This window comes from Sciurus vulgaris, assembly GCF_902686455.1.
Source record: "Sciurus vulgaris genome assembly, chromosome: X".
Lineage (NCBI taxonomy): Eukaryota > Metazoa > Chordata > Mammalia > Rodentia > Sciuridae > Sciurus > Sciurus vulgaris.
The window spans coordinates 49,365,728-49,390,704 of NC_136471.1; the positions used below are offsets into that span (position 1 = coordinate 49,365,728).

General features: G+C 40.9%; 1 protein-coding gene and 2 pseudogenes across 7 annotated transcripts in view; 2 read left to right on the forward strand and 1 right to left on the reverse strand.

Annotated features, from left to right (window-relative positions):
* The first annotated feature begins 9,090 nt into the window (after positions 1–9,090).
* Positions 9,091–10,388, forward strand: LOC306650631 (ras-related protein Rab-5C-like; annotated as a pseudogene). Its single transcript has one exon. The product of its transcript is annotated as a ras-related protein Rab-5C-like (transcript).
* A 3,635-nt stretch (positions 10,389–14,023) lies between these two features.
* Positions 14,024–16,270, reverse strand: LOC306651216 (E3 ubiquitin-protein ligase RBX1-like; annotated as a pseudogene). Its single transcript has one exon. The product of its transcript is annotated as an E3 ubiquitin-protein ligase RBX1-like (transcript).
* Positions 16,271–17,207: 937 nt separating this feature from the next.
* The window catches only part of TRMT2B (tRNA methyltransferase 2 homolog B), a 42,925-nt gene continuing 35,155 nt past the window's right edge, over positions 17,208–24,977 (forward strand). For 2 of the 5 annotated variants that reach the window (XR_013761146.1, XM_079124070.1), the window contains exons 1-2: positions 18,684–18,959; positions 23,923–23,977. Coding sequence is in view for 1 of the 5 variants with exons in the window: in XM_079124072.1 (XP_078980198.1) it covers positions 17,219–17,225 (7 nt within the window). In the remaining 4 variants the exon portion in view is untranslated. Of the gene's footprint in view, positions 17,226–18,683; positions 18,960–23,922; positions 23,978–24,977 lie in introns of those variants that run through there. The other 3 variants (XM_079124074.1, XM_079124072.1, XM_079124071.1) reach the window with 3 other exon arrangements.

Here is a 24,977-nt window from a genome sequence, read left to right on the forward strand (position 1 = left end):
GTATTGATTCATTTAACCTTTACAGCAACATTGTGAGCTAGGTATGTTTAATGGATAGGAACATTGAGCACCAGGGAAGTTAAGTAATTTGCCCAAGAATACATAGCTAGTAAGTGGAGAGCCAGGATTCAAACCTAGGCAGTCATTTCTAGACTCCAGGCTCTTAACCATTGTTCTGTTGCCTCTCTTATGATATTTTGCACCATTAATATGGCATTTACAATTTACCTGATATTGCTTAGCACTATAATCACACACACACACACACACACACACACACACACACACACACACACACACAGTGCTGTCAGACCCAGAAAGTGCAGGGGTTGAATCCCATATCTGCCACAGTGTAAATCTGGATGTTACTTAATTCATCTGAGACTTCATTTCCACATTTTATCAAATGTGGATGGAAAATTGTGTGTCAAAGATTTGTTGTAAGAATTCTATGCATGCAAATTGCCTAGTATACTGTCTAAAATATAATAATACCTCAGTGAATGTAGTTCTTTGTTTGCTTCTTCTGTCTTCCTGATTCATTCTAAAAATAGATTATATTAAAAGCATTTAGCCAGCCATGGTGGCACATGCCTGTAATCCCAGTGGCTCAGGAGACCGAGGCAGAGAGGATCATGAGTTTGAAGCCAGCCTCACCTCAGCAATTTAGCAAGGCCCTAAGCAACTTAGCAAGACCCTGTCTCAAAATAAAATATGTATTATTAAAAAAGGGCTGCGGATGTGACTCAGTGGTTAAGGGCCCCTGGGTCCAATCCCTGCTACAAAAAAAAGCCTTTTAAAAAGAACTATTTTCCATGTATCCCCTATAAAACAATATATATCCTCCTAGCATAATATTTTTTGTGCAGGAGAACTAAATGCATCTGTGTGTGTAAGGGAGGGAAAAGAAAGGGATTAATTAACTTAAATGTATATACTTCTGGGAGTGGCATTACTAAGCTATAGCCATCATTTACATCTCATGATAGAAGAATTTCAGACTCCTTTCTGATTATGAAACCTATAAATTACTGAGTACCTACAATGTGCATACAAGTGAGTAAGGCACTGTAGGAATATATGGACAGATGAGGAATAGACACTGCTCCAAATGGGCTCATTGTTGTGTAGTAGACAGCAGGATTTGTTAGAGAAAATAGGAATTTTTTTTCATATATGTATATAAAAGACTGGAAAGAATACACCAAAGTATGAAATGTTTGTCTTTGTAATTTGTTCTCCAAATATCCTACTTTGAATATAGCAGGAAAATGACCACTTAGGGAAACCAATTCACATAAACAACTGATCATTATATATAATATTTTTTTCCTTTCAAATTACATGATAATGGAAACAATACATATTCATTATAAAAATGCACAAATTCTATAAGGGAAATAATAAAAGGAAAAATAATTCATGATCACCACTGTGAAGAGATAAACATTTTAAATTTTTATTAGTGAATATTATCATTAACCTTTTCTTTCTTTTTCTTTTCTTTTCTTTTTTTTGGTGGTGCTGGGGGTTGAATTCAGGATCTCATGCATACTAGGCAAGCACTCTAACACTGAGCCACATCTCCAGCCCAATCTTTCTTAATTCCTTCCCTATAAATAAAATGTGCATAAATTCGTTTTTCAAAATTTGATCCTATTATTCAGTTTTATACCCTGTTTTTTTCACCTGCTAGCATTTTTCTTGTTATTAGACAACTGCAAAAACATATTCCTTCTTTTTGTTTCTTTTTGCAATATAGGGGACTGAACCCAGAGCCTTGTACATGCTAGGCAAGTACAGACACTGAGCTACAATACCAGCCCTAATCAAAACACGTTCTTTTTTTTTTTCTTTCTGGTACTAGGGATTAAACTCAGGGGCACTTAACCACTGAGACACAACCCCAGCTGTATTTTGTATTTTATTTAGAGACAGGGTCTCACTGAGTTGCTTAGTGCCTCAATTTTTGCTGAGGCTGGCTTTGACCTCTCTATCCTCCTGCCTCAGCCTCTCCGGTCACTGGGATTACATGCCCTGCAAAACACAATCATTCTTAATGATTGTATAATAAATACTTCAGTATCATTTGAAGATACTATAGTTTTCCTTTTGCTAGATATTGATGATGATTATATGGTTTTTGCTTCTAAAAAAATGTATATATATATATATATATATATATATATATATATATATATATATATATCCTTGTAATCTTTGTGTAAATGCCTGAATTTTTCCTTAGGATAAATTGCTAGAAGTTGAGAAGTTGAATGGGTCAAAATTATGAACTTTACATATATGGATAATACTTTTTTTTAAGGTAATGGGGATTGAACCCAGGGTTGCTTTACTATTCAGCTATATCCCCAGCCTTTTTTTTATTTTTAGTTTTTTATCTTGAGGCCCAGGCTGACCTTGAACTTGTGATCCTCCTGCCTCAGCCTCCCTTTGTCACTGGGATTATAGTCATGTGCCTCCATGTCTTATTACAGACCAGTTTTTCATATTTGCCTGGTCTAGGGCAAGAGTATGAATGGAGGCCCACATACCACATGTCAAGGACCCATGAATTGGAGCACAAGAGAAGCAAGAAAGTCCATGCTGGTTTAATCATTAGTAGAAGAATCTATTACTATTGATAGAGGAAGGATTTGACAAATTCATTTGTCTTTTCTCTTACTAAGCACTTCAGCACTTCAAATTCTTCCTGTATTCCCTAGTAACATTTGGTTTCATCAGCAGCATAACCCACAAACATCTGTGGCATTTGGATGCATTTACCTTCAAGTACATAGAAGTACATAGGGAGAATTCTCCTTAGTGTGAATAATGTTAATTAGGACAGTGGATACTTAAGGTTATTTCTTATGCTGTGGTAACACAAGTGCCCGTGCCTCCCTTAATAAGTTTGTTTTTGTTGAGTAGGGTGGCACATGTCTTTAATCCCAGCTACTTGGAAGTCTAAGGCAAGAGGATCACAAGCCCAAGGGCTGCCAGGGCAAGTTAGTGAGACCCTGCCTCAAAATAAATAAATAAAAAGAACTGGAGATATAACTCAGTGGTAGAGCACTTCTCTAGCATGTGCAGGCCTTCGGTTCAATCCTCAGCACCACAAAAAATAAGTTTGTCTTTGACTGTTGGTAGTAGGAAGTATCCTCTAAAGCATGAACTTCAGGGAGAAGACCCTCTTGCTAGGGTCTAGAATGGTGCTGATTACTGGGGAACACTATTAAGTATTTGTAAATGGTGGCAACCTAGTTTTGTCCCTGATTCTCATGAGAATGGTTTAGTTAATAGAGTTATTAATGAGGCCTTGGTCAGGCATGGTGGCGCATGTCTGTAATCCCAGTGGCTTGGGAAGCTGAGGCAGGAAGATCCTGAGTTCAGAGTTAGCCTCAGCAACATAGTGAGGCCCTAAGCAACTCAGTGAGATCCTGTCTCTAAATAAAATATTAAAAAGGGCTGGGGATGTGGTTCAGTAGTTAAGCACCCCTGGGTTCGATCCCCAGTACAAAAATAAGGGGTGGGGGCTTACACATGTCAAGTGTCATTCTAAGTGTTTTACATACATAATTTCATTTATTTCTTATACCAACTCCCCAAAGTAGGAACTATTATTATTAGGCTTTGATTAAGCAATTTGCTCAAAATCGCATGCCTGTATGTTCCTGTGCTGGGATTTGAAACCCAGGTTGCTCTAAAGCAAAAAGCCCATTTTATTAACTACTATATTTTACTAAATTCTGTGTTATCATTTATCAGAATGTTGGTTATTGGCATGAGATAGATATTCTTTATTTTTATGTGGCTCTGGAAGCAAAATAGAATACTGATTTTTTTTATTTTAACTTGAAGCTGAGGCAATATCCAATACCTAGTTTCCTCAAAGAGGTGGCCCCCTTTGTTGTCTCTTAGGGTCTGAGAAATACTGCCCTGTTCCATCTCATTCTTTACATCCTAATGCTTGGGTTTTTGTAGGTTTAGTACACTGGCAATAGAGGGTAAGTTTTTTTGTATTGTGACCCCTGAATACTCCGGAAATGCTGGGATGACTGCTAATTAGGCCACCAATAAGTGCAGGCCATTATATACTCTTTTAGTGGTTCTCAAAGAACCCCAAGTTGTCTATTATTTTCTCAAGTTTCTTCAGAAGCTAGTCTCTTAGGGTATTGGTATTACTTTGTTTCTGGTTTCCTTTTACTTGGTATCTTACCCAAAGAAGCATCTTTCCACTAAGTGAGGTGATGTATGCCTATAATCCCAGTGACTCTGGAGGCTGAGGTAGAAGGATCACAAGTTTGAGGCCTCAGCAACTTAGTGAGACCTTGTTTCAAAATAAAAGGGCTGGAGATGTAGATCAGTGATAAAGAGGTCCTGGGTTCAATGTCAAGTACCAAAACAAACAAACAAACAAACAACAACAACAAAAAAAACACCACCACATCATTTCCTCCATTTCTTAGAGAGAGGTTTGTTGTGACATGTACCAGGTAGAGCTTCCAGAGTTTTTGCTATTATGGTGACCCTGATTGAAAGACCATGAGATCCATAGCAGAGTGTGTACAAGAACCCACATCTCACATGGGGCAACTGCCTCATGACTTGCTCTGTAGGCTGAAGGGGCATGTGTTAATTTTGTCACTAACTACCTCTAGGGAACAACCACTCTGTGTTAGGTATTGGGCAACTATGGTGCAGTCCATGCTTTAGCCCAGGACTGGGTTTTTAGCTCATTGGTAGAGCATTTGCCTAGAAGGATCACAAGTTTGAGGCCTCAGCAACTTAGTGAGACCCCTCTGTGTTCAATCCCCAGTACTATAAACAACAGCAATGAACCATATTCTTTTCAGTCCTCCTAAAAGCCTTTGAAACAAGTTCATTGGTTCATTGGATGGTTTTTGTTTGTTTGTTTGTTTGATTGTTTGTTTCGTATCAGGGATTAAACTCAGGGGCGCTCAACCACTGAGCCAGCCCTTTTTACATTTTATTTAGAGACAGGGTCTCGCTGAGTTACATAGGGCCTGGATAAATTGTTGAGGCTGGCTTTGAACTCGAGATCATCCTGCCTCAGCCTCCAGAGCCTCTGGGATTACAGGCATGCACCACCATGCTGGCTCTCATTGGATTCTATTATTATGCCAATTTTTACAAAAGGGGAAATTGAGGCTCAGAGAGGTTAAGCCATTTGTTCACCATCATCTTCTCATAAGCAGCAGAGCTCAAAATGGAGCCTGCACAGGAGTGGAACCTTTTTTCATGACCACTATTAGTTCTTACCATAGTTGCATTAGCATCAACTAGAAATTTGTTTTTAATGCCACATCAGGACCATCCACAGGGATTTTGATTTAATAGTTCTGGGGTGGAGTCCCCAGCATTTTTGTTTGTTTGTTTTTGGTACTGGTATTCTTGGACCCAATAATACTTTACCATTGAGCTACATTCCCAGCTCTTTTTTATTTTGAGACAGGGTCTTGGTATGTTGCTGAGTCTGGCCTCAAACTGGTGATCCTCCTGCCTTAACCTCCCAAGTCACTGGGATTACAGGCATGCCCCACCATGCCTAGCCAGCATTGGTATTTTTAAAGAGATTCCCAAGTGTGTGCAGTCACATTGATGAACAGCACTGCACTATGTTTCATTGCCTAAAAACTTAGTGACCTCAGCTATAGCTCAGGGCACTATAAAGGACAAGGTGGGAAAATTAAAGTGAAAAGACCAGGTATGGTAGGGTGAGTGTTATGTTCAACTTGTGTCTCTGTGTGTCTACTGTAGGCAATGTATGTTCTTTATAAGGTAGGTGTGAACAACAACTCTGAGGAGAGCTTGCACAGTAATGGCTCTTTCCTCAGCTTCACAAGATAGTGCTAATTGAGACCCTCCACAGGATCAGACTGAATGTGTCAGTTATATCAAAACCCCAACTGACAGGTATCTGTACTTGGGAAATACTGCTTTTTATTTTAACTCTTTGAATTACTTACAAAAGAGAAGTAAAATCACATTGTAGATGTATCAGCTTTTCATAGCATTAATGACTTAGAAATAGAGCCTAACCTTGCATATGTCCAGGTCTTTACAGAAATATTGTTCTTAAAAATTAAAGGATAAATATTAAAAAAAAAATTTAAAGAAAGAAAGAAATATGGTGTCCTGTGAAAACAGCCTATGCTTTGTCTTTTTCCCCAAAGTAGAATCTCTAGCCAGCCATCTGGTTTTCCTGGAGAGACAAAGGCAGATCAGAGTGTTCCCTAGAATCGCCCAGGATTCCTGAGCACTAAACCCTGAGGAAAGTGCAAAAGTTTTTTCTTAGTTTCATTATTCTTCTATAGGAAGCAGTGAAATACAAAATAAAAGTCCTCCAAATGTGATCTCTGGCCCTGCAACATCAGCATCACCTGCGAATTTGTTAGGAATGCAAATTCTCAAGATATCTGAATCAGAAATTCCTGGAGATAGGACCAAGTAATCTGTGTTTTAACAAGTCCTCCAGAAAATTCTGATGCACACTAACAGTTGAGGATCACTAGTTAAAGTTGAAGTATTATTTTTTTAAATTTTTTTTTCTTTTATTAGTTGTAGGTGGACATAATACCTTTATTTTATTGTTATGTGGTGTTGAGGATCAAACTCAGGGCCTCATGCATGATAGGAGAGTGTTCTACCACTGAGCCACAACCACAGCCCAAAGTTGAAATATTAATAGTGAATGGAAAAAAAAATAGTGAATGGAGCTGGGCACAGTGGCTCACGCCTGTAATCCTAGCAGCTCTGGAGGCTGAGGCAGAAGGATCACAAGTTCAAAACCAGCCTCAGCAATTTAGCAAGGCCCTAAGCAACCCAGTGAAACCTTGTCTCTAATAAAATATGAAAAAAAAAAGAGTTGGGGATGTGGCTCAGTGGTTAAATGCCCCTGGGTTCAATCTTGGTACCAAAAAAATAAAAAATAAAAAGTGAATGGAATAGGGGTGTAGTTCAATACTAGAGTGCTTTCAGTACTACAGTGTTTGACTAGCATATGCAAGGTCTTGGGTTGGATCTAGATTTAAGTTTCAGTTCCACCACTTACTGTGTAACCTTGGACAAGTTATTTATCCCTCTCTAAGACTCATCTGTAAAGTGTAGCTACTTATGTTCTCATCTGTAAAATAGGTACCCTTGTGGGATGCTGTGCATAGAACACTTAACACAGCATGTGGCACAAAGTAAAACAAAGTAAGGAGTCAATAAATGTTGGATACTCATTATTATAAGTAAGGACTGTTCTGGATAATCACTTTCATTTCCAACAGGATTGGGTTCCTTCAGAAAAAGTCCTAATTATAAGTTTAAGAACCAAATAACACATCTTAACAACTCCATCAGGATGGATGGGACAAAAAGTTTTTCATCTACCAGTTTCTTCACAGAATCATGGAACATAAAAGTGGGAGGCACCTGAAAAGCAATTTAGTCCTACCATCCCATTCAACATCACAATGGTTCTTGAAAGAAATCCAGGAGCATTGGATCAGGAAAGAAAGTAGAAACTAGTATTTTTATTACCGGTTTCCTGAAGATGGTGATTTGGAGAGGATGGAAATTATAGCCTCTGGGTGGTTATAGAATTTGTGCTCTTGGTACAGAGTCTCAGGCATGAAGTTGAGGTTCATGTACTGAGAGTGTTCCAGTGTGGTGCAGAACATGGGATAGAGGTCCCTATATTATTTCTCTACATCTAGCTGTGAGTAGTGAATCCTTAGTGCTGGAATGCTACTAACATTGAATTGCAAATTTCAACACTATAAAAAAAGCAAAGGGTTGGGACCTTATTAAGTGAGAAAATGAACATCAGCACCAGCCATGTAAATGTAAGGTAGTAAATATCTGTTACCCTAGAAACCAGAAGTATAAAGGTAGCTAGGTACTTTGGTGACAGTTTCCAGGGTAATTCCTCCCACATACAGCATAAGAGCTTTCCTATTATGTTAACTCTTTCTCTGCAGGCCCACTGGACTTCCACTCAGTGTTTCACTCACTCCTCCCTCATCCCTAAAGACTCTTCTGACTTCCCTATTTTTGTTAGTGGCAGCTCCACTCTCCTAGGTACAACCATTAAAACCCTCACAGTTTATCAGCAGACGGAAGGGCCCTGAAAGTAATGTGTGTCTCCAAACCTAAGAAATAGAGTTTAGAAAAAAAATAGACACATAAATCAGGAATGATAGACTCCTCAATTGAAAAATTAAAAAAAAAGAAGAGTAAATGAAACTAGCCATCTGTGACTCTTCCCAGAAGCAACTTCTGGTAAATACAATTTGTGGATAAACTGCAGATGAGATTAAGATGCTTCCCAATATCTCACCTGGGAGCTACCAACCTAGAATGTAATTCATGTAAGATGAGCTGTTACCTTGGAAACTGTGACATGTAATGAGGATAGGAGATAGGTAATATTGTAATGACAGAATATTCTAGTAACTAGTTAGAGATGGTGGAAAAAAGAACATTGGGGAGTCAGTGTTTATGCTGCACTTTTCAAGTAACAGGAACTCTAGTCTGGTAGACATGTTATCAATAACCCAAAGAATTCTCTCAAAAGCATACAATTTTAGCCAGGCACTGTGACACATTCCTGTAATCCCAGTGGCTCAGGAGGCTGAGGCAGGAAGATCACAAATTCAAAGCTAGCTTCAGTAACTTAGTGAGGCCCTAAGCAACTCAGCAAGACCCAGTCTCTAAATAAAATATTTAAAAGTGCTGGGGATGTGGCTCAGTGGTTAAGTACTCCTGAGTTCAATCCATGGTACCAAAAAAAAAAAATTCAAATGACAAGTATCCTGATTACTAATTTGGTTTCTCAGGTACATTAATAGGTAGTAGGGATGATAGTAGATAGTAAATAAGCATATTTCTGTCACTAGAAATGATATTCTTCAGGAAGTGGAGGCCGTATCCTAGGACACCGCTAGCGGGGAGAGGAGCGGAATCTATCCTGCCCCAAGTAACGGCATTGCCCCGGAGCTGAGTTGGAGGCCCCCTCCCTACTAAGTGACCCTCCCTACTAAGTGACCCACCTCCACTCTCACTGGTATCACTACAGCCATGGCAGGTCGGGGAGGAGCAGCATGACCCAACAGAGCAGCTGCTGGGAACAAGATCTGTCAGTTTAAGCTGGCCCTGCTAGGGGAGTCTGCAGTGGGCAAATCCAGTCTTGTCCTCTGCTTTGTCAAGGGACAATTCCATGAGTACCAGGAGAGCACAATTGGAGTGGCCTTCCTTACACAGCTGTCTGCTTGGATGACACAACAGTAAAATTTGAGATCTGGGACACAGCTGGACAGGAGTGGTATCACAGCCTGGCCCCATGTACTACCCGCGGTCCCAGGTTGCCATCGTGATCTCTGACATCACCAACACAGATACATTTGCACCAGCCAAGAAGTGGGTGAAGGAGTTACAGAGGTAGGCCAGCCCCAACATCATCATTGCAGTTCAGGTAACAGGACAGACCTGGCCAGCAAGAGAGACATGGAGTTCCAGGAAGCACAGGCTTATGCAGATGACAACAGTTTGCTGTTCATGGAGACATCGGCAAAGACTGCAATGAACGTGAATGAAATTCTCATGGCAATAGCTAAGAAGTTTCCTAAGAATGAGCCTCAGAATGCAGGGGTGCTCCAGGCCAAAAGTGATAGGTGGACCTCCAGAAGAACAACCCAGCCAGGTGGAGCCAGTGCTGCAGCAACCGAGCTCTGCTTGCCTGCCACTGCCTCCACCTCCTCCGCCTGAATGACCTGACTGGAATCCACTCTAACCAATCGCACTTCACGACTCTAACCACCGGGGGCAGGGGAGGGGTCCATCATGATTTCTCCGTATAACTTTGATCCTAGGCTGGAGGGGGTTATTCCACCTGCACCTTTCTGTACAAATACTAATTCAATTTAAGTCTTAAGTCACTTTTTAAATGTATATGATCTTTTGCTCTTCCCACTTCCCCCCTTTCTACCATACTCTCCCATTTGTCCTTTGCTGGTAGTAGCCACATGCTCCAGCCCCTTCCCCTTGTCTGTGGGGTCGGGGCTCAGAACAGTTACCTTTCCTTTCCCTCTTGCTGAAGAGCAGCCTTAGCAAGAGCACCCACATCCTTACCTTGTTGGGAGTGGTCTTAGTCTGGGTTGGTGGGCAGACCCTGGGCTGGTAAGGGGACAGGCAGCTCTTTCCTCAGCTGGCTGTCATCAGGCTGCAGCCCCCTTCCCCCCCAACTCCCAGCTGGGAGAGAAACTGCAGCATTATTGTGACAGCCATGCATCCATTGCCCATGACCCCTCCACCCTCAGTCACCTGACCTCTGGCTCTGAGCCCTGTCCTAACCAAATCACCATGATGAGTATTTGGGGGTGGGTGGGTAAGGGGGTGTGTGGGAGGGGATGGAACCAACGTTTTCTGTATTTTATATTGTATGTTTTCTTCAACATGTAACCAATCAGTATCTTGTCAATATAGTCAGCCAATCAATCGACCTCAAACAAAAAAAAAAAAAAAAAAAAAAAAAAAAAGAAAGAAATGATATTCCTCACTGGTATTTGGTTTGTAAGTTAGTCTCCTGTAAACCTGCTTAGGGCAACTTAGTTCCTCAGAGTCTAATTATTCCCACATGAATTGATAAAATCTAGTTCTCAGTCTGAACTACCAGGGCTTCTCCAAGATTCAGCAATTCACTTTTTTTTCTTATTGTCAATACAATCCACGTTCATTGTAGAAGAATTGCGAAGTACAGAAGTGGAAAAGAAACTGACAAATGAATCACCTCCTAGACCACTCACTATCCAGAAATGATCACTATAAGCATTTGCAATTTCCTTCTAGTTTTTATTCCAGTGCAATTTTTTTTTACAAATTTAAGATCATACTGAATGTACAATGTTTCATCTTGCCTTTTTCACTTTCCATCTACACATATTTTCATGTCATTACAGACTTTTCAATGACTCAATTTTAAATTGAAGTATTATGTACATAAAGTGCATATGTCCAAAGAGTCTGGATATAGCTCCATCAATTTTCACAAAGTGAACACACCTGTATAACCAGCAACCAGAAGAAGAAAGCACTTCAGAAAGCCCTTTGTATTCCTTACCAACCACTGCCTTCATCCTAAAGGTGACATTATTTTGACTTCTAACACCATAGCATAAGTATAATTTTTAGTGGCTCTGCAATCATCTATAAACAATGTTTTATGTAATCATTCTCCATTTTTCTAATGTAAGACCTTGAAGACACCCCTCCCCTTTTTGTTTTAACCATGAGAGCCTCCGGGCATATATTTTTGTCCACATCTCTTATTTCCTTAGAATATAGTCCTAGAGATGGAATTTCTGGGACAAATACTATGAAAATTTTATTTTATCTTATTTTTTTTGGTACCAGGTATTGATCCATTCCTTTTTATTTAAAAAAATTTTTTTTTGCATTTTTAAAATTCATTTGTTCTTTTTAGATATACATAAGAGTAGAGTGTATTTTGGCATATTATACATGCATGGAGTATAATTTCCCATTCTTGTGGGTATAGATGATGTGGAGTTTCACTGGTCTGTATATTCATATATGAACATAGGAAAGTTATTTCTGATTCATTCTACTGTCTTTCCTATTCTCGTTCCCCCTCCCTTCCCTTCATTCCTCTTTTTTATTATTATTATTATTTTATTTTGAGGTAGGGTCTTACTAGGTTGCTTACAGTCTCACTGAATTACTGAGGTTAGCTTCAAACCTGCAATCTTCCTGCCTCAGTCTCCCAAACCACTGGGATTACAGGGATGTGCCACTGCAACCAGCTTATTATGAAAATTTTAAAGACTTTTTGATTGCTTTCCATGAAGGTTGTATCAATTAACAATCCTACTGGAAGTGTATACGAGTTTCTGCCTCACTGCCTGTGGTCTGCTTTTGGGAATATCAGTTCTTATTAAATCTTCACCAATTCGATGAAATATTACCTAATTGATACAGTTTTCCTGTTCTTTTGTTATTAGTAAGGTACAACAAAGGACCTTATTGAGCATTTAGACATTATTTTCTGCCCAGGCATGATGGTGCTGGCCTATAATCCCAGCTATGTGGGAGTCTGAGGCAGTAGAATCACAAGTTTGCAGTCAGTCTTGGCAACTTAACAAGACCCTGACTCAAAATAAAATTTTACAAAAGGGGGCTGGGGATGTTGCTCAGTGGCAGAGTGCCCTTGGGTTCAATACCTATTATCACACACACACACAAAAAAAAAAAAAAAAAAAAAAAAAGGAAAAAAAGAACATTTTTTTCCTGTGAATTATTTCTCCACACCTTTGTTAAGATCTCTCCTGGGGCTGGGGATGTTGCTCTGTGGTAGAGCACTTGCCTAGCATGTATGAGGTCCTGGATTCAATCCCCAGTACCACCACCACCAGCTGAGCTGCTAAATTGAGGCTGGCTTTGAACTTTTGATCCTCCTGCCTCAGCCTCCCAAACCACTGGGATTACAGGCACGTGCCACTACTCCAGGTTTATATGAACTCTTTATGCACAAAAGAAAAAAAGATAATGACCCTTTGTTATACTTTATACTTTTTGTTTGCTGTTATTATTTAATGTTATTAATTTTATTTTTGTCACATAGATGTTTTTAAGGTTGATGTAGTAAAATATACCTACTTGATGTTTTTTTCCATTTTTTTTACTATTAGGATGTTTTCCATATCCAAATTTTAGGTATATAATCATCTATATTATATTCTAAGATTTTATGGTTTGATTTCTTTTTTCTGTACTGGGGATTGAACCCAGGGGCATTCTACCACTGATCTACATACCTTCTTCATTTTTATTTTTGAGACAGGTTCTTGCTATGTTGCTGAGGCTGGCCTCCAACTTGTGGTCCTCTTGCCTCAGCCTCCCAAACTGCTGGGATTACATATGTGTACCACCACACCTTGCTATGGTTTGAGATATATATATGTGTATATATATATATATGTGTGTGTGTGTGTGTATATATATGTGTGCATATATATGTGTGTGTGTGTGTGTATATATATATATATATTTATATATATATTTGAGCTTCAACTAGTGAAATCAGGGCAAAGGTTAGGTAGCTTTTTATCAAACAAAAGGAAATGAGTAGATAGCACTACCCATTACCTGGTTGCTAACAACCTTTGCAGGGAGGGGAAGGATTTTACTTTCCAACACAAGCAACCACTCCCTGCGGCTCTCTTCCTGCTTTTTGGTCAGGTAGGCATGAGAATAAAGGAAACCTAAAATCTATAAAGGGGCTGAACAACCCCAGGTCTGGGTTCCCTCTTCTCAGTAGTCTCTTTCTCCCCCCACTTTCTCTGTTCCGTCTCCTAAATAAAATTTACTTTTGCTCTTGCCTTAGTGCTTCCTGGGTGTTTAATCTTCAACACCAGGGTAACCAGGACCTGATCCTGATTTTTTTTTATTAACATACTTTTATTAAAATCATTTTAAAACAAAAAAAGTAGTGAGTAGCACTGTTTCACATTTTCACCAATCTCATTTATGGCTGATTTAATAGAAGACAGCTGAATACTCAAGTCTGCTTGTTCATTTGATACATTTCTTTGGTTGAAGTAAATAAAGAAAAAATGGTTTCATAAGGACTTGCAGATGGAGGGAGAACTTCATGAATCCTCCTGAAAGGGATTCAGAAACTGCCAGGAACCCTCAGACCATACAAGGACCACTGCAATAAACTCCACTGCTTCTCACTTGAAGATTCTACATAGCCATTTAATTAGTATTAGAACAGGCAAATCCTTCCATTGCCAAGAAATTTACACAAATTACAAAGGGGTGGTGATGAAGGAAACTTGAACTCTGGTTAATTCAATTTAAAATGACAGGGCTGGGGTTGTGGCTCAATGGTAGAGCACTTGCCTATCATGTGTGAGGCACTGGGTTCGATGCTCGGCAACACATATAAATAAATGAATAAAATAAAGGTCTATCAACATCTAAAAAAAAAATGACATCAGTTTTTCTTTTGTATAGTTCTTGGGATGGAACCCAGGGCCTCCTCCATGGTAGGCAACTGCCCTATCACTGAGCTACACCCCTAGCCACCAAACATTTTAAAGATAAGTTCTTGTTCTGTTGCCCAAGCTGAGCTTGAATGCCTGGGCTCAAGTAATCCTCCTGTCTCTGCTTCTCAAGTAGCTGGCATTACAGGTGCATGCCACTGTATCTGGCTAAACAAACGTTTTTTCCTATGGTGCTGGAGATTGAATTTAGGGCCTTACATATGCTAGGCAAGTCCCTTACCACTGAGCCTCAACCCAAGTCTGACAAGTTTTTAACTTAAGTTCGAAATTACTGTCAGTAGAGTTTATACATTTTTTAAAGCTTATTTTTCCTTGCTAAGAGAAAGTAACATGTCATATATAATCAGAATTAACATTTGTACAATAGCTTTACATCATACAAGGCCTCTTAATGTGCCCACATAATGTCATTTAGTCCTTAGAAGCCCACATTAGAGAGGAAAGCTCAGAGCAGAATCTATTTGCCCAAGGTTGCCAACAGGAATAGGCTATGGAACCAGACCCAGTTGAATTCAATGACTCCAAGTCCTATGTTCTTTCCTCATTCAGCTGCCACTGCTATCACACAGGAGGAACACAGAGCTGACCAGAGTCTTCAGGTGCCAGTGATCCACACTGCTTGCTAGGCCAGATTTTTTTGTGACCAAGTGATGTACTCTGGGACATCTCCGCTCTATCACTAAAGAACAAATACTTCACAGTAAAAAGCTAGCTTTCCAGTTTTGGTAGAGGGGAACTTTTGCTTATGTCCATTTTTGCCACAAACACAAGAGGCTGTATCCATTCTAGAATTCAACAGGACCTTATTTGACACACAATACAATATGGTTGCAGGAAGCAAACTGAAAAGACAAAGGAGAAAAGACACATTTCTATCAATTTTATGATTAACATGAGGGCAAGTCACTAAATGAATAACAAAACATTTAAGCCTGATGGAAGAATGCCCTTTTTTTAGTGTTCATACTTTTGGAATTCCTACTCTCTGTTGTCCAAAGGGCACACTTGCCATGTTCTGAGCCAGCAAGAGATGCAGTGAACCTGAAAAGCATGGTTACAAACTCCCCACACAATGTACACTCTTCGGAAGTAGCAGATGCCTGGTTAGCTTGACATTCTATGCAAAGATCCATAATTGTGGTTCCCGCAGATGGCAGTTATCACACTATCCCAGGCCCAGAGGGCTACTGCCTTCCACTTTTTCACTTCAAAGCGCTTCTTGCCCATGCCGCTGTTGGTGCCATTCTGGGTATCCACATCCATCGCTGCTGCCATTTTGGAAACACACGGTCCCAATCCTGATTTTCAAGACCAGTTTCACTAATTCAATTGATATTTCAGTTGGTGTGTGGTAATGGGGCTCAAATTTTAATATAGGCATCATCTGGGATGCTTGTTACAAATCCTGACATTACTGAGCCTCTCCTTCCTCTGAGATTTGGATTCAGTAGGTGTGGGGGTGGGAGTTAGGAAGCCACATTTGTTCCACTCACCCCAGCTGATTATGTTGCAGATGTGCCCCTGACCATATTTTAAGAAACTCCCCCAGTATGTGGTACAGCCTGCCTTAGTACAGAGACCTGTCACCTCCCATCTGAATGACTGCAGCAGCCTCCTTCAGCTTCCAGGTCACTACACTCTAAAATCCATCCTATATACATATACTGGAATTCTAAGGCAGAAATATTTCATGAAAACCCTCTTGTTGTAGGAACTAGTTCTAACTCCTCATCCCTGCACTCCAGGCCCTCCACTATCATCAGCCAGATGGCAATGACTTTGTTAACAATCCACCATCTAGCCACGCCTTCCTCTTCATAGCCTTGTACACACATTGCTCTTTCCTGCTTTCATGCTGCAGCCCTTACCTTCTCCAAGATTATTTATATCCTATGCATTCAACTGAATTCTCAAATTCTAATTCAAGTCTCACATTCTATTCCTTCCCTGGCTACCAAGATGTTGGCGGCTTTCCTAGAATTACCGATGCTCCAATTGTTGTGTATTCTCCTCCTATGAGTTTTGCCTTGCCAGTAAGTCATACTATCGTCCAGGATGTGGTCTGCATATCTATCCTCATATCCTCTAGCCCAGTCCTAGGTGTGAGGAAAGTGTATGGAATGACCTGTTTAATGGAACAAAACTAGCCCTAATAGCCAAATAATTTTAACACATTATTTCTGAGAGTTAATGCTACAGCCTCATGGATATCTTCTTGCACCAAAATGAGAAAGCTTAACAAATTTCTGGAGATTTCACTTTGTTGTGATATAGGTTCCTGATAACAAAGTTAAGCAAAAGGTTATCTTGGTTTCAGCTCTTATTTAATTTGACGATATTGCTTATCACCTATGACATGTCTATTTATTGACTTTCCAGTTGAAGAGTCTAACCTTCTCTATAATGTAGGCTATTTCCCTTCTTACAAATGTAATGATTTCTCTTTTCTAGAAGAACATGTTTTATCAGATTAAATAAACATAAATGGGGTTAATGGCTAAATAATTACATTATGGCTTCCTTAATCTCTTTTCTCGTTACCCCTCAGGGCTCTGCCTTCTTGAGTGACTGATCTGCTTTAAATGAGTTTGCTTGGATGCTGGGAATGGGTGGGGATGAAGGAGGAAATGCCCATTCCCTTTCAGTAGACAAGGTGGAATTCAGTTCATCAGGTATTTATCCAGCTCCTATGGGCACCTAGCTTTGTGCTGGGCATCACGGAGAATGCCTAGATGAGAAATTATAAAGGGGCAGAAGGACATGGGAAGGAGAAAAAAGTGAAAGAGGAGGTGAAGAAAGGAGTAGAGTTGACAACCCACATAAAAGGGAACTGGAGGAGGGATAAAAGAGCCAAAATTGCAATCTCTGGTCTAGTCTCCCCTGATAGCACCATAAGGCTCTAAAAACTTGAAGCAGTGGTTTGAGTTTGAATTTTGCTTAAGGGCCATTAGAGTAGTTAGTGTAGCCATAATCTGAATCAAATTTACCTGCTGGAGGCTTTTGAATAAGAAGTAAATGACTCAACCCCCTTTTTAAAGATCTATATGTGTGGGTGAGTGTATGTATACACAGTATATAAAATTATTTTTGAGGTCCAGGTATTCAAACCCAGGGCCTTGTGTATGCTAGGCATGAGCTCTACCACTGAGCTACCTCCCCAGCCCCTAAAATTCTTTTGGAATAATAGCTAGAATTTATTGTGTGCTTACTCTTCTCTAAGCACTTTGTATGTATCAACTCATTTAATTTTCATCATAACCCTATGAAGTAGGTATAATTATTATGGAAATTTTTTCATATGAGGAAACAGGCATGGAACAGTTAATTAACTTGCTCAAGTGGTAGATGTGACCTTTGAACCTTAGCCTGATTAACTCAGTGTTTGCTATATTTGAGGTAAATGGGCCCTGCTTAACTTACTATTATAGTCACTAGGGTTAATGCACTGCTTTACACATAATAGTCATGGTATACTTTGAACAAAGTACTTCCCATTTAACCCAATTACTATTAAGCATAAACATCAACTGTCATTAAATGTAGGTTCACTTTGCTGTAAATTTTATTCTATTAAAGTAATATTTTTACAGCAATTAAATAAACGTAATGTGCCTCCCTCAATTTTCTCTCACTCGTTTGGCTGGGCTTGTGAACTCTTTAAAATTAGGAGGATAGAGGAATCAGTGGGTGTGGTCCAGGTGCTGGTGAAGGAACCAACAGTTCCTGGCTTCCGTCTGAATTTTGTAGTTGAAGGAGGAAAAAAAAAAAACTCCCTGAGGGTTTAGGATTTACGAGCCGAGTGGACCCACTTAAGAAACCTAGTTTAGCTCGTCAAAAATTTAAAAAAGAAAATTCAAATGCATAATAAAATAGTGTAATCTCGGCGACTAGGGAGGTTGAGGAAGGAGGATCGCAAGCTCCAGGCCAGCCTGAGCAATTTTAGCGAAACCCTCTCTCAAAATAAAATAGAAAAAGGACTGGGAATGTGGCTCAGTGGTAAAGCTCCCCTGTGTTCAACCCCCAGTGCCCAAAATAAAAACTGATGGAGGATGAATGAATGAAAAATTCTACAGCTCAGAATAGGGGTTTTACAAGTGGGTGAGATTCCAGAAAAGCACCTTGCTCATGTCCCAATCTTCACACCCTTTACAGATATGACGCCTGCAATTCTACCAATTAGGAAACCATTCTTTGACCAGACGCGGTGGCGCATGCCTGTAATCCCAGCGGCTTGGAGGCTGAGGTAGGAGGATGCAAGTTCAAAGGCTGCCTCTGCAATTTACAGAGGCCCTTAACAACTTAGCAAGACCCTGTCTTAAAAAGGGTTGGGGATGTAGCTCAGTAAAGAGCCCCTGGGTCCAATTCCTAGTAAAACAAACAAACAAAACATTCTTTGGGTTGCAAAGAGTTAAAATGAACCGCTGCTGTGATGGGTAACGCTATTAACACAAGCGCGAATTTCTTTTATGACTTTTCTAGGCTTATTCGACTCACCAATGGGACAGGGCGAAAGAAGCAGGCGGTGGGCGGGGTCACGGGGAGGGTGGAGAACTTGGATAAGGACATCGGCGGGCCATTGGGTATAAGTACTTTTGAGGCAGGTTCCTGGAGCAGTCACCCGCAAAGCAGTGTAGCGTTCTTTCCTAGAGGAGTCAAGCGGTTCGGGCGGGTAGCTCCGCCCGCTGGGGGAGGAGCCCCAGGTCCCGCCGCTGCTGCCCCAAGTCGCCTGTGCTTGCGGCAGGGACAGAGGCGCCTCGCGTACCAGGAAGTGACTCTTCTTTTGCAGCAGCAAACCAGGCCATCCGCTGGCCTTTTGGTTTGTCGCCTCAGGTTACTAAGAGGATTTATTGGTCGCGAAGGCAGGTAAGGGGGGAGATAGGTAGCCCGGAAAATCCAGTTTAAGCCTTGCTGGACAAAAAAAAAAAAAAAAAAAAAAAACTGTTTACAGCGCCGAAATGCCCATGGGGCGGGGCATAGAAGCCCGAGGGGCTGCGAGCAGGACCCGAAAGTGGCTGCACAAGGTAGCAGCATCCAGTGTGCCCAGCGCCTGCCTGTGCTCTAACTTCTTCGTTCCCTGCCTCCCCACTTCCGGGCCTTATTTCTGGCCCTGCGGACCGCCCCATGTTCAGTCCTAGACTTTCCTGGCGTCTGCTTGGTTAACTCTTCTTACAGACACGTGTGGGCAGAGCTTGCCTAAAGAAGGGAGTGGAAGGGGCTGGGAAGGAAGGACCTGTCTGCGTGTGGCGTGTAATGGGGATGCAGGGTTAGTCAAGAACCCTGTTTGGGGTTCAACTGAAGAAGGTTGTTAGAGTGCAAGCAGGACCTTTACCGGTGGATGAGTATTTTGCTTCATGGGGATGCTTGACACTGCGCAGGCCAGACCTTTCATACAGTCTCTTGAGTACTGGAGGTAAAACATCCCTTGAAGCCCAGCAGAGTTAGTCTACCTTCTTATCTGCCAACTCTGGGCTCTGGGACCCTTTCTGATCAATAATCAATTCCTGAGGTAGGAATAAAGCAGTCGTCACACACTTTTTTAATTTAATGAAGGAAAACACCCCAACATTTATTTACAGGAAAAACTGTAAGAAGAAAAGGCTTTTGTGTGAACAAATGCCCCCTCTGACATTAAGAAACAAATGGAATTCACCTTGACTGGTAAAACCAGAGTTTTGAGATGAGACAAGATTCCCTACATCCCCAACTTCCTTCTGGGTTCTTGTCTTACAAATTTGAAGAATAAAATCCGCGGACAATAACGAAGGGAAGAGTAACCTGAGTAGTAAGTGAGAAGAGCTAGAACTCTGAAATGCCAGAGGAGGCCAGAAAGCTCATTTTGGTGTTCCAGCTTAAAGGGCCTATATGGTTTAGGGTTATGAGCATTCATCAAAATCTGTGTTGGTAGTGTCCTTTAGCCTGAGTTAGTTTTAATCTTTCCTGTTACTCCGCTCCCACCACCTGTTTTTCCCCACTCTGGGATAAGGGAGTTGTAGTGTGAGCCTCATGCTCTTTTACATTTGAAACAGGACTTAATGGTGCCATTAGCATTAGGTTAACCTCCTGGTGTGGTGTAGGCCTTTGAATAAGACCTTAATTGGGGCCTGGGCCCATTGCCTGACCTTAGTCTATTTTTATTTTTTTTGTAGTTGTAGATAGACACAATACCTTTATTTATTTTTGCGTGGTGCTGAGGATGGAACCCAGCGCCTCACACATGCTAGGCAAGTGCTCTACCACTGAGCTACAACCCCAGTTTCATAATCTATTCTTATTCAGTTATGCTGAACATAGCCAGGCCAGGCAGCTGAAGCCTGTTAACTCAGCCTGTAATCCCGTCCACCCTGGAGACTAACGCAGGAAGGTTGCAAATTCAAGGCTAACAACTTAGATCCTGTCTCAAAAAATATAAAGTTGGAGAGGCTATATCTTGTCGCAAAACAACAAAAAGGGTGGAGATGTAGCTCAGTGGTAGAGCCCTTGCTTAACTTGCCAGGCCCTGGGTTCAGTCCATCTTTCATAATTAAAAAACAACAACAACAACAAAAAACTCAGGATGAGGAGAGATGGCTGGTTGGCTCTGAAGTCAGAAGGATTTTTTTTTTGTGGTACCAGGGATTGAACCCAGAGTTGCTTAACCACTGAGCCATATCCCCAGCCCACTTTATTTTTATTTTTTATTCAGTTTTATTTTTTATTTTGAGATAGGTTCTCATTAAGTTGCTTAGGGCCTACTAAGTTTCTAGGGCTGGCTTTGAATTTGTAATCCTCCTGCCCCAGCTGTCTGAGCCCCTGGGTGGAGTCCAATTTTGGACCTTGCTTGGACGAAAAGACCTAGATGAACACGGACCCTCCTGTGCTGGGGTACAGGGCAAAAGTGTCACAATCATGGTGGCCATCACCAGTGAGAGAACCCACATGCTCGCCAGAACATCCGAATATTGTGATTTAAAGGTAGCTGTCTTTCATGTTCCTGTTTCATCTGTTCCTCCTCTACCAACCCCCAAATAGTCCTAACTTCCTTCATCCTTCCTACTTCCCTCCCAGCTGGAGGGACAGGGTAGTCAAGGCTTTAAGGCCACTAACCTCACTGATACCACCGTTTACTGTGAGTTCTGCTTCCTTAGGTGTTGAAGTATAACAACCAGAGAAGCACACCAAGGCAAGCATATATTAAGCAGATTTTATTTAAAAGTAGTAACACAGACTTCTCCCAGGAGGGAGAAGGGGCCCATGGCTGATGTTGTAGAATCCCAAGAAGTGGGTGCACTTTACATCTTTTCTAGATTAGGGTCTCCTTTGTTCTGTTATTTCCCCCCTTATCTCTTTCCTGCCTAACTGACTAGGCCCAGGAGTTGTCCGGGACAGAGCAAAAAAGGTAAGAAGCAGAGGGAAGGGCCACAGGGATGATTCAGTCAGGTAGGGGCCCAGGGTGCATTGATTAGCAGTTTCCTCCTTGCAACTTTTTTTTGGAAGGGGTAGTTAGGCAGGCAACCTTAGTGATCAAAAGGGCACCGGAGACCCTGACATTCCAATCTCCCAGGGGCGGTCTCCAGCTTCCCAGACTCAGATGGCCTTCATTCCTAGATTTGACCAGATTTCTTATTCTACACTAACTGCCTGTTCTCAATTCTGGCTTTATCACCTCCACCAGGTCATTTATTCTTTGTTTCCTGCCTCTTCACTTGTTAACTGTCTCTGACTTTTACTCTTCTCCACGCTAAATACATTTTTCTCATCTTGAAGAAATGATCAGAGGTCACATACTTAAAAAAAATTTTTTTTAGTTGTAGATGGACATAATACCTTTATTTTTATGTGATACCAAGGATTGAACCCAGTGCCTCCCATATGTAAGCAAGCATTGTACCACTGAGCTACAACCCCAGCCCCAGGTCACACACTTTTGATAGTATTAACAGGTGGTCCTGGGTGAGCTGTGCTCTCATCACACTTCAGGCACTCATGCAGAGTCAGGAAGTATGTGTGTGTTGTTTTTAAAATTTCCTCCACAATATATCCTCACAACACTTGCCTCACCACTTTTGTAGATTGGAGATACTGAATCATGAAGAAGCCAAGTGAAATGCTTCAAATTGTAGCCTAAGGAAAGGCAGTGACACATGTTGAACACCTGCTTCATACACATATAGTCCTTTAATTCCCACCACAATCTTCAAAGATAGTTGTTGCCATTCCTGTTTTTATAGATGGTGACACTGAGATCCATAGTGCTTAAGTAACTTGCCCAAAGCCATGCAGCTAGTTGAGTAGGGCTAGGATTAGAAGATGGCTTCAAAGCTATATATATATATATTTTTTTTTTTTTTTTTTTTGGCACTTCTGGGAATCAAACCCAGGGCATTGCTCAAGCTAAGCAAGTGCCCTACCACTGAACTATATAACCTCAGCTCTTGGAGACTATATTCTTTACTGTGACATCTTACTGCCTCTTACCAGGGAGTTAACACCTGAACTATGGACCAGCTTAAATATATTCTATTGGAAATTAGAAATAACCCCAAAATAATTATATGCTGAGACAGTTACTTTCTTTAGTACTTTGTAATCATACAAAATGGTGTATGGAGTAAATATAGCACCTGAGTCAGCATTCTCAGTTACTTATCCATCATGGTAAACTATTTTGGCATTGGAGATCTCCATGGAGAAATCTTTGCAAATAAATCCATTGCATACATTAGACTTTAAAATATATTGGGCTAAGAGCCAGGTGCAGTGGTACATGCCTGTAATCCTAGAAGTTCTGGAGGCTGAGGCAGGAGGATTGAAAGTTCAATACCAGCCTCAGCAACTTGGCGAGACCCTATCTCAAAAAATAAAATGGGGGCTGGGGACATAGCTCAGTTGGTAGAGTGCTTACCTTGCAAGCACAAGGCCCTGGGTTCAATCCCCAGCACCACAAAAAAATAAATAAATAAAAAAAATAAAATGGGCTAGGGTTGTGGTAGAGCACATGCCTAGCATGCTTGAGGTTTGGGTTTCATCTCCCGCATTGCAAACATACATGATACTAACTTAAGCTAATTTAACATTGGGACAGTATCCAATGTATAGGGCAGTGACTAAAAGGTAACTTCTTAGCAGTTCAGTAGGTTATCATATGTTCTTAGTTCTTAAGAAAAGTGTTCACACAGCAAGGACAGACACCTTAAAGTAAGTAGGCAAAGGGGCAGCCTTTTTTTTTTTGTTACTAGTGATTGAACCCATGAGCACTTAACCACTGAGCAATATCCCAAGCCCTTTTTATTTTGAGACAGGGATCTGGCTAAGTTATTGAGGTTGACTTTGAACTGACCATCCTCCTGCCTTAGTCTTCCTCATTGTTGGGATTACAGGTGTGCACTACCAAGCCTGGCTAGAGCCCTATTTTGGAGGAAGAGAGATTCCTTCCTCTTTACATAGGAGTCTTCCACTTGTGTCTTCAGTCACCTGATTTAACTGTTCCATCTTTTTTGTCTCAGTTAACTCCCACTGTTCTTTCCCCTGATCCCTTGTGCCCTCACTATTGTCTCTCCCACTCAGTTCCTTGCTGTCTTTAAATGCATTGTGACAGTTATTAATACTTAAGAGCTTTTTTTTGCCCAGGTACTGGGCACTATGCTCAGAGCTTTACAGATGTCATCTCTATTTGATCTGCTTTATTTTTTACGTTATTTTTAAACTGCTGGGGATGGAATCCAGGTCCTCACTCATGCTGGACAAGCATTGTACCACTAAGTAACACCTCCAGGAGTACTGTTTATTGATTATCTTTCTTTAACAACCACCATATGAGATAGATATTGTTATTATCTCTGTTTTACAGGTGAAAAAAGGGAAGGTCAGAGGGCATGCTTACCTTGCTGGAAGCCACCTATCTAGTAAGTATTGTAGTCAAATAACCCAGGCCAGGTCTGTACTCTAGCTGTCTGAAAGCCTTCATATGTCCCTATTGCCTGCCATTTCCCATTGCTGCCTTTCCCTTCTTTTTTACATCCTCCCTCCCCCCAGACTTAACAGGATGTGTGAGTCCTGCATCAAAGGCACCTCCCATATCCTCCATGGCTCCACATGCTCCTGGTTCTTCTTCTGAGTCACCAGAATCTCTTTTTGCTCTCTGAATATTATTTTTCCCCCAGGTTTCGTCATTGGCCTTTTGTTCTTTACTCAGAACTTTCATTTTATCTTACAGCTTGTACTTATGAACATTTGATCCAATCCCTGTTTCTGACTTCTCTCCTGGCTTGTATTCCTTTTCTGCTTACTTGCTAGACATTTCCATTTGGATATTTTCCTACCACTTCAAATACAACATAAACTTGCTTTTATTGGCCTCCTTATTTCATCTTTATTTCTCTACATAAAGCCTCCATCAACTTGCTGTTGCCTTCACAATAAAGTCTGTATTTTCTGCAGGCATTGAGGTTCTTTCAAATTTCACTTTGATTTAACTTTTCAGCCTCATTACTTCTTCCCTAAAATGAATTTCCATTTCAGCCAGACCAATTTACCTACTGTCTTGCAAACATCTAATTTATTTCTCTGCCATCCTTCAAGACTTGCATTGCCTTCCTTCCTGCTCTGTGAAGCCTTTCCTGAGAATTCACAGGAACCAAGCAAACATTTTGTGTTTTCTAATGCCTTTCTTGTGTTGGCATTTAAATATTTTTTTTTGTACTAGGGATTGAACCCAAGGGTGCTTAACCACTGAGCCATGTCCCCAGCCCTGTTTTTAATATTTTATTTTGAGACAGGATCTCACTAAGTTGCTTAGGACCTTTCTAAGTTGCTGATACTGGCTTTGAACTTGCAATCCTCCTGCCTCAGCTGCCTGAGCTGCTGGGATTACAGATGTGCGTCACTGCGCTCAGCTCCTGTGTT